This window comes from Penaeus vannamei, chromosome 29 (assembly GCF_042767895.1).
Source record: "Penaeus vannamei isolate JL-2024 chromosome 29, ASM4276789v1, whole genome shotgun sequence".
In the NCBI taxonomy this organism is placed as follows: domain Eukaryota; kingdom Metazoa; phylum Arthropoda; class Malacostraca; order Decapoda; family Penaeidae; genus Penaeus; species Penaeus vannamei.
In genome coordinates this window covers 1461577-1471576 of record NC_091577.1, presented here as the reverse complement: position 1 = coordinate 1471576, position 10000 = coordinate 1461577, and the positions used below count along the sequence as shown (strand labels likewise).

The 10000-nt window shown below is 43.1% G+C and overlaps 1 protein-coding gene across 8 annotated transcripts in view; it reads left to right on the top strand.

Moving 5' to 3' along the window:
* The window catches only part of LOC113819282 (synaptic vesicle glycoprotein 2B), a 31885-nt gene that overhangs the window by 43 nt on the left and 21842 nt on the right, over nt 1-10000 (top strand). For 3 of the 8 annotated variants that reach the window (XM_027371522.2, XM_027371520.2, XM_027371521.2), the window contains exon 1: nt 1-87. This exon is cut by the window's left edge. In XM_027371522.2, the coding sequence (XP_027227323.1) occupies nt 42-87 (46 nt within the window). In that variant the 5' untranslated portion in view covers nt 1-41. Of the gene's footprint in view, nt 88-8331; nt 8580-10000 lie in introns of those variants that run through there. The other 5 variants (XM_027371519.2, XM_027371517.2, XM_027371516.2 and 2 more) reach the window with 3 other exon arrangements.

Below are 10000 nucleotides of genomic sequence, written 5' to 3'. Positions count from 1 at the left end.
GCCCATGACAGCTGTGTTATCGTGAGCACCAACAGCTAGTTATGGAGAGGAAATCGCTTCTTGACAGTTATGATGAGGAAAATGAAGGTGAGATATAACGACCTTGTATGACATGTATGAAATGTTGATTTTATATTGAGGGTTTTACATGTTTTGAGATGTATATTTATATTATTATATAAAGGAAGACGAATCCTTTGTGGAAGGGACTTAAAGTTTTACAATAATGACCACACTCAGACAGGAAAGTCAAAGGGTACTGTATAAAAGAGAGGAATTATTTATGATATATTCTGCTCAGGTAAATGATGAAGTTGCTAATGAAGAAAATTGGCCCAACATATATCCCAAGTCCAGTCTTAACTCATCTTGTAACAAATAATTTACTGGGGCTTGATACTCATAACAGCCTTAAATGTAAGGCATGCTGGAGATCTTAAGTTATTATCCCAGCCTTAAATGCCATAGTGCCGTAAATTTCATAGGGCGTCACATCTTGTGGCCAATTATAGCTGCTGTTTCAGGCGGCTCTAAGAGGATCTTGACTAATTCCATGCTGTTAATACTTATGAGCAGACTTCGTAACACAACACTGTGTCCAGCCCATAGCATAAAACTCAACATAATGCATGAATACTGTGAAATAAGAACAAGGTAGTGTCTCCTCAAAAGTAAGTCCTTGCTCGAAAGGATGGCAAATATGACAGGAGAAATTTTCATACCAGTTATCAGTTTTACAAATATGTGGAATAAGTTTTAAAGGCTTATCTATATATATAATCTCTTTTTTTCTTCATCATCATGATGTCCACTCACCCACAAATTAAGTTAATAATAATGTAAATATTGACATTAGCATTAATAACAGTGAAAAAATATATAGATAAAACCATTACATCAGAGCTGAAGACAGCATTGTTTACAGATACAGCACCTAACTTAACCTATCAGGAAAAGTAAATCACAGTTATATTAGAATATTACACTTGTTGCTTTATATGGTAGTCCATGATTGGTTCACGTACACTTAATGAATTTACTTGTTTTATCCTGAAAACTGTTTGTAAAATTATGTTCTGAAAATAGTGATTGGATGCCACCTGAATATTTTCCTTGGCACCCAGTAATGGTACAAGGGCCCATAAATAGTCTCCTCAGATATAAAGGGATGAATATCCAGCAATTATATGGTAAACAATTCTCATTTGCTGTGTTTTTATTTAAGTAAATTTGTCCTTATAGTTAAAAGAATATTAACAAGGTAACAGTAGTTTTACCTTGGAAAGTTACAGGTATCCTTAGTGATGAATATGATGATCTAAATTGGAATCTTATTTGTGGTGTCCTCTTTTGCAAATGATTGGCAGTGGTTGTAGTTGTTGGCTTCTGGATCCTGTGATCTTAACATGATTCTCCCAGGGATGGCATGTACATTCATGCCATGCTCATTATAAGTTTACTTTATTATTTGTTTTCATACATAGATGACTCCACAGGTATTCAGTCACCAATGAGCCAATTACGAGTACTACGAGTCTCACTGTTTACACTTTTCCTTGTTTTATATTTTCTGGTTTCTTAATTTGCTGTTATTAATGTCAATTACACTATTGTTATTATAAATATAATAGCATGGATATTGATAGCATTAGTAAAAAAAATGTTTTTGCTGTTAACACAAGGAAAGGTGAAATCAGGTGAGGTCACAAGTTCTGCTAATTAACTCCTTTGTGGCTAGGCACTTGCCGAGACATTTCACAAAGCATTACTACAAAGAATACATTTTCCTGGCGACAATGGGTTAAATAAGAAGAATATTTTGATCAGTAAGCTAGACTGCATAGTGAAAGAGAGATGGGACATTCCACTTCAAACCAACTATTTAGCTATAAGCATGTTTGTACACGTACTTTACCTCTTTATTGATTTATTTATTTATTATATTTACTTATTTTTTATTTATTTATTTGTTTTATTTTTTTCAAATTATGGGTTTTGTGTGCTGGTAGTGGGATTTATAATCTATGTACCAATATACATTAGAAAAATTATACTGCGTGACAGTCAATTATTAGGTATATTTGACCTTGTCTGTTTATTGAATTTCATGAATTATTTGAATATATTTTTTTTATTATTTGTGATAAGCAGCAGTATTAATGATAAAATAATGAGAAAATGGCAATTATGATAATGATAAAATTAAGGAAGAGGGGTATATAGATGAGGGCAACAGTGCCTAGTTATTGACTCCTTGGAGACAAGTTTCTTGTACAGCTCTCCGTATGTAAGATAATTATATAAATAAAACAAAAACCTCTCTCCCTCTCTCCCATACCCTCTCCTTCCTCCTTCCCCTCTCCCTTCTCCTTCACCTTCACCTTTCACTTTTGTCTCCCTCCCTCTCCCTCTTTCCCTCTCCCCCAATTCTGCTTCCACGCCCCCACCTCTCTTATCTTCTCCTTTCTCCTCTCTCTCTCTCCCCTTCCGTCTCTTCTCAATTGTCACTTTTTCCTTGCTTACTTCTGTTGTCTCCCTCCTTGTACTTTATTTTCTCTCCTCATTTATTTCTCTCCCCCCTGTTTCTTTTTCTTTAGTTTTTTTGTGAAAAGAGAAAATGCAATAGGCACTACAGGCCACCAGTTTGCTGAGCAAAGATCTTTTTTTGTTAGTTTTTTGTTTTAATCTTTTGTTGTTAGTACATTCATCTGTTACTCATTTTGGAGTACTGTGTGACATATTGATTTATACTATTGAATTGATAATAAGTGAAAAGAGGACAGAGCTTGTCGTGATTAATCTTATTTATAAAGCTCCTCTTGTTTAATACTTATCATGGCATGAGCCAGCATTAACAATGTCTCTTTTCCCGTATATTGTTTTTTGTGGCATTATTTGACAATAATGATGTGCCAATTGTTTGCTAGTTTTTGTAGCAATATTTGGTGATAGTGATGTGCCTTGTTCGTCTTACAGATATGAATGGTAAATAGGTAAACACTACAAATACATATACAATAAAAGCAGAGATAAGAGACAGACAAAGGGGACTTAAGAAGAAAGAAGGAAAGGTAGGAGTGATTGAGTGAATGAGAGGGAGAGGGAGAGGGAGAGGGAGAGGGAGAGGGAGAGGAAGAGGAAGGGAGAGAGGGAGGAGGAGAGGAGGGAGGGAGGAAGGGAGAGGATGGGAGAGGGAGGGAGGGGAGGAAGGGAGAGGAGGAAGGGAGAGGGAAAGGGAGAGGGAAGGAGGAGGGAGAGGGAGGGAGGAGGAGGAGAGGGAGGAGGGAGAAGGAGAAGGAGGGAAGGAGAAGGAGGAAGGAGAGGGAGGAGGGAGAGGAGGGAGGGAGGAGAGGGGGGGAGGGGGAGGGAGGGAGGGGGAGGGGAGGGAGAGGGAGAGGGAGAGGGAGAGGGAGAGGGAAGGGAGAGGGAGAGGGAGGAGGAAGGGAGGGAGGGAGAAGGAGAGGGAGAGGAAGGGAGGAGGAAGAAGGAGAAGGAGGGAAAGGAGAAGGAGAGGGAGGGAGAGGGAGGGAGGGGGAGGGGAGGGGGAGGGGGAGGGGGAGGAGGGGAGGGAGGAGGGAGAGGGAGGAAGAGGGAGAGGGAGAGGGAGGAGGGGGAGAGGGAGAGGGAGAGGAGGAGAGGAGAGGGAGAGGGAGAGGGAGAGGGAGAGGAGGGAGGAGGGAGGGAGGGAGGAGGGGAGGGAGGGAGGGAGGAGGGAGGGAGGGGAGAGAGAGAGAGAGAGAGAGAGAGAGAGAGAGAGAGAGAGAGAGAGAGAGAGAGAGAGAGAGAGAGAGAGAGAGAGAGAGAGAGAGAGAGAGAGAGAGAGAGAGTGATTGAGTGTGAGTGAGTCACTATATGAAGTTAAGTAAAGAAACTTAGTTATTTAGATATAGATTGCTCACTTAGTTTGTCTGATGTCATAATCATAACATAAACCAAATCAATAAGGAAAAAAATACTGTCCTCGTTATTAATAGTATGATTCTTAACATCACCACCACCACACTACCACCATACCACCACCACACCACCACCATCACCACTACACGACCACCACCACCAAACCACCTCCACCACCACACCATCACCATACCACCATCACACCACCACCATACCACCACCATACCACCACCACACTACCACCACCACCATACCACCACCACCACCACCACCCACCACCACCACACCACCACCACCACACCCACCACCATACCACCACCACCACACAACCCACCACCACCACACCATCACCATACCACCACCACCACCACCACACCACCACCACCACCACACCTCCACCATACCACCACCACACCACCACCACTAGCCACATCACCATTATACCACCACCACCAATCACCACCATACCACTACCACCACACCGCCATAACAATACCACATCACCACCATACCACCACACCTCCACCACCACCAGCTACACCCCACACAACCACCACCACCATCACCACCAACACATCACCACCAACACATCACCACCATACCACCACCACACCACCACCACCACCACACCATCCACCATCACCCACACCACCACCATCACCATACCACCACCATCACCCTCATACCACCACCACCACCACCACACGGCGACCACCACCAAACCACATCCACCACCACCACACCACCTCCACCACCACACTACCATACCACCACCATACCACCACCATCACCACTACACTATCACCACCACCACACTACCACCATACCACCACCACCACACCACGTCCATCACCAGCACCACCACCATACCACCACCACCACACCACCACCACCATCACCACTACCCGACCTACACCAAACCACCTCCACCACCACACCATCACCATACCACCATCACACCACCACCATACCACCACCACACCACCATACTACCACCACCAGCCTGCACCACCACCACACCTCCACCACACCATCACCATACCACTACCACCACCACCACCACACCTCCACCACACCTCCACCATACCACCACCATCACCACCACCACACCACCACCAGCACACCACCACCACATCACCATACCACCACCACCGCACCACCATACCCATCACCACCACCACCACCACATCACCATACCACCACCACCACATCACCATACCACCACCACCATACCATCACCACACCACGTCACCACCATACCACCACCATACCACCACCACCACACCACCACCACCACCATCACCACTACACGACCACCACCACCAAACCACCTCCACCACCACACCATCACCATACCACCATCACACCACCACCATACCACCACCATACTACCACCACATCACCACCATACAACCACCACCACCACACCTCCACCACACCATCACACCATACCACCACCAGCACCACCACCGCTTCACCACCACACCACCACCACCACCACCACCACACCTCCACCACACCTCCACCATACCCCCACCATCACCACCACCACACCACCAGCACCACCACCACCACATCACCATACCACCAGCATCAACACCACCACCACCACCACCACCACCACACCACCACCACCACCATACCATCACCACCACATGACCACCACCACCACACCATCCACCATACCACCACCACATCACCACCATACCACCACCACATCACCACCATACCACCACCACCACATCACCTCCACCACCCCACACCCCACATCACCTCCACCACCTCCACTACCACACCACCAACACACCTCCACCACCACCACCATCACCACCACCACTACACCACACCACCACACCTCCATCACCACTACACCACCACACCTCCATCACCACTTCTTCACCACACCTCCATCACCACTACACCATCTCCACCACCACTACTACCACTACAATACCACCACACTTCCACCACCACCACCACTACACAACACCACCTCCACCACCACACCACCTCCACCACCACACCATCACTACCACCACCACTATTACCGCATCACCACTGTGATTATCATTATATTATATTAAGCATTATACTCCTTAACATCAACACCACTTCAGCATCATTACACCATCATGATCCACCACCACCACCACCACACCTCCACCACCACCCACCACCACTACACCCCTACCACCACTACACCTCCACCACCACCACTACACCTCCACCACCACCACTACACCTCCACCACCACCACTACACCTCCACCACCACCACCACCGCCTCCACCACCACCACCTCTACACCACCACCACCACACCACCACTACACCCTACCACCACCACCCTCCACCACCACCACCACCCCTTCACCACCACCACCACACCTCCACCACCACCACCACACCTCCACCACCACCACCACATCACCTCTACCACCACCACACTTCCACCACCACCACACCACCTCCACCACCATTACCGCATCACCACCGCCACCACTGTGATTATCATTATATTAAATTCACCATTATACTCCTTAACATCACCACTTCAGCAACATTACACCATCATCACCGTAAACAAATGCTAATGCATTATCACCATTATATGCATTATATTATTATCATTATCTCCACCATCATTATTAACATCACCACCACCATCACCATTATCATCATCATCATCACCACCACCACGATCATCATCATCATCATCATCATCATCATCATCATCACATCACCACCTTACCATCAATTAAATCCAATCTTAGCACCTTTCAAATCGTCATATTGTTGTCAACATTGCAGCCACATTTTCTCTTCCAACATAATCTGAAGCTTTCGTAATAGCATGCACTCGAAGCATGAGACAGGAGAACCTAATCGTGATGTCGTTTTTATGCGCGTGGCAGCATAGTGGCAAAAAGTATGTAGGTGGTTGATAGCCGTTGGCACTGTGGTCGTTAAGAGCGTCGGAATGATTATTATTGTCGTTGTTGTCATTGTTATTTTTGCTTATCATTTTGATTGTTGGTATTTTCTATCATTGCCGTTGTTGTGAGCAGTATTATTAGGATCAGAATCAGTATTATCACCTTAATGATTATTAGTAGTATTCTCTTTCTCATTCTATTAATCATTGTGGTTGCTGTTGTGACGGTTATGATTTGCCATCGTTAATTATGTTATTACTAATGTTGTAATTCTCATTCTATTGATCTTTGTGGTTGCTGTTGTGACGGTTATGATTTGCCATCGTTAATTATGTTATTACTAATGTTGTAATTCTCATTCTATTGATCTTTGTGGTTGCTGTTGTGATGGTTATGATTTGCCATCGTTAATTATGTTATTACTAATGTTGTTATAATTTTGTTATGAACCACACACCCGCGAAAGGAACAGTTTCAGTGATATCAGGATACGTAACAAATGTTAAATTGTGTGTGTTCTAGATTTTTTATTTGATGGCAGAAGACGGAAATGTATATTGGTTACATTCATTGGTGTCAGTTACAAAATTCTCATGGGTGAATTAGTTCGTGTCATCACTTGTTTGTTGTTTTTATTGATTATATTGATATTTTGTATACTGCTACTGAATATCCCATAACATTTCTTTTTACTTGGCATGACTTGTTTATATTACAAAGCATACCCAACGCTTCGAAACTCCATACAGAAATACTATGAAGATTTCCAAGGGGGTCGATGGTGGAGAGGTCTGAAAAGGTTCGTATTTGGGCTGAAGTTAGAGAAACATTGATCCAGGGAAAAGTGCATCAGTGCTTGGCCGACCTTTGGGCTGGCCAGAAGCGGGAGAGCCGGAGTGCAGCCCAAGTGATTTTGGCGGAGTGGCGGAGTGAATGTGGAAAAGAGTGCAGTCGGGTTGGGAGAAGTGGAGGGCGACGCATATGTTGTTGTTGTTGTTGTTATTATTGTTGTTGTTGTTATCGTGGGTTGGGAGAAGTGGAGGGCGACGCATATGTTGTTGTTGTTATTATTGTTGTTGTTGTTCTTGTTATCGTTATTATTATTATTATTATTATTATTATTATTATTATTATTATTATTATTATTTCCCGTTCTTTCGCCAGCTTATTATCGTTATCGTTATTATTATTATTATTATTATTATTATTATTATTATTATTATTATTATTATTATTATTATTATTACTATCATTGTTGTTGTAGTTGGTGGTGGTGGTTGCGGTGGTTTGTTGTTGTTACTGTTGTTTTGTATTGTTATTATATTCGTTGTCGTGATTCGTTGTCGCGCGCCCCACCTTATTATCACCATCATAACGATTATCATTATCTTCAACATCATGACGATATTTGTAATCTCTCGAGTATCATCAGCCGAAAGATAGGGCGCCTTGAACCTTACGAAACCGCTCTCGGAGGGCAATCATCACCAGCGTCAGTGCCTGTGGTCAATCAGCAGTCGTTCCTGGGACGCGGCGGCGCGGGGGTCAGCCAGCTTCTCAGATCGGAAGATATTTGGCTGGAATATTTATCGTTTGAAGATATTTGGCTGGAATATTTATCGTTTACGTGTCGGTGTCTTTGGAATAAGCAGGCATGAGAGACGGAAAGGCGGAGGAGGGGGACGAAGGAGGAGGAGGAGGAGAAATACAAACGGTGTCCGAAGTGTTTACGGAAGTGGTAAACAAAGGTATGTTTATTTTATTATTCTTTTTTTTTTTTTTTTTTTTTTAGGGGGGGGGGTTAATTTTGGACTGACGTGAGTGAGTCTTAATGATTTTACTGCGTCTGAGTATTATTATGATTGGTGTGTGCTATTTCCTTTCTTGCTATTTTTTTTTTAATAGATGGGATTTATGCAAGTCTCCCGGAAGTATGATTTCGTTACGAGTTGTCGTAATATATATATATATATATATATATATATATATATATATATATATATATATATATATATATATATATATATATATTATAATTCTGGGAGTAAATATTTGATTTTTGTTTATCACCACCACTTTGTTATTTATACAGCTATTAGAATTAATGTCATACCGTGGGCCTGTTCAACATGACTCCTCTGACAGTCAAGCGAGAGAACACAATCAGTGATACAATAATAACCCATTGGTAAAAAATCACGACCAGATACGAGCCACTGCAAAACGAACAAAAGTACGATGTGAACATTTTAGGCAAGTGTGACGGATTGTGATGCGTTGATGTATTTTTTTTATTGAAAAGTATAGGTGAGTTCAGCGCCGATGGTCAGTATAAAGGTACGCGTGTGTGAGCTATCAGATGCAGATAGGCCGTTCCAGGAATTTTTAAAAATAGGCTTTTATTTGTCATTATTGTAGATGTATTACTATTATTGCTATTTTATTTATTTTATTTGTCATTATTAAGATGTATTACTATTATTGCTATTTTATTTATTTATTCATTTATTTATTTATTTATTTTTTAGGGGGGTATATTCTCTCGTTTAATAATACCAAGTGAAAAGAAATAAGAAATACAACCCATACACAGTGGAAAAATGATTCACTCGAATTTTACGCCATAGACCGATAGGTAACAACAACAACGGATAAAGTTATAGTTCATTTTCTGGCATTAATATAACAAATAAACATTAGGTCATGCGGTGTTTGCTCAGAATTATTATCTGTATACATGGTTTGACTAAACAGATAATTCTGTCATCAAACATGATTCATTTGGGAGATCATGCACGCAAGCTTTTCTCTCTCTCTCTCTCTCTCTCTCTCTCTCTCTCTCTCTCTCTCTCTCTCTCGCTCTCTCTCTCTCTCTCTCTCTCTCGCTCTCTCTCTCTCCCTCCCTCCCCACTCTCTCTCTCCCTCCCTCCCACTTTCTCTCTCTCCTCCCTCCCACTCTCTCTCTCCTCTCCCTCCCACTCTCTCTTCCTCTCCCTCCCACTCTCTCTCTCCTCCCTCCCACTCTCTCTCTCCTCCCTCCCCGCACTCTCTCTCTCTTCCATCCCACTCTCTCTCTCCTCCCCTCCCACTCTCTCTCTCCTCCCTCCCACTCTCTCTCTCTCTCCTACTACCCTACTACCCCTTCCCCCCACTCTCTCTCTCCCTCCGT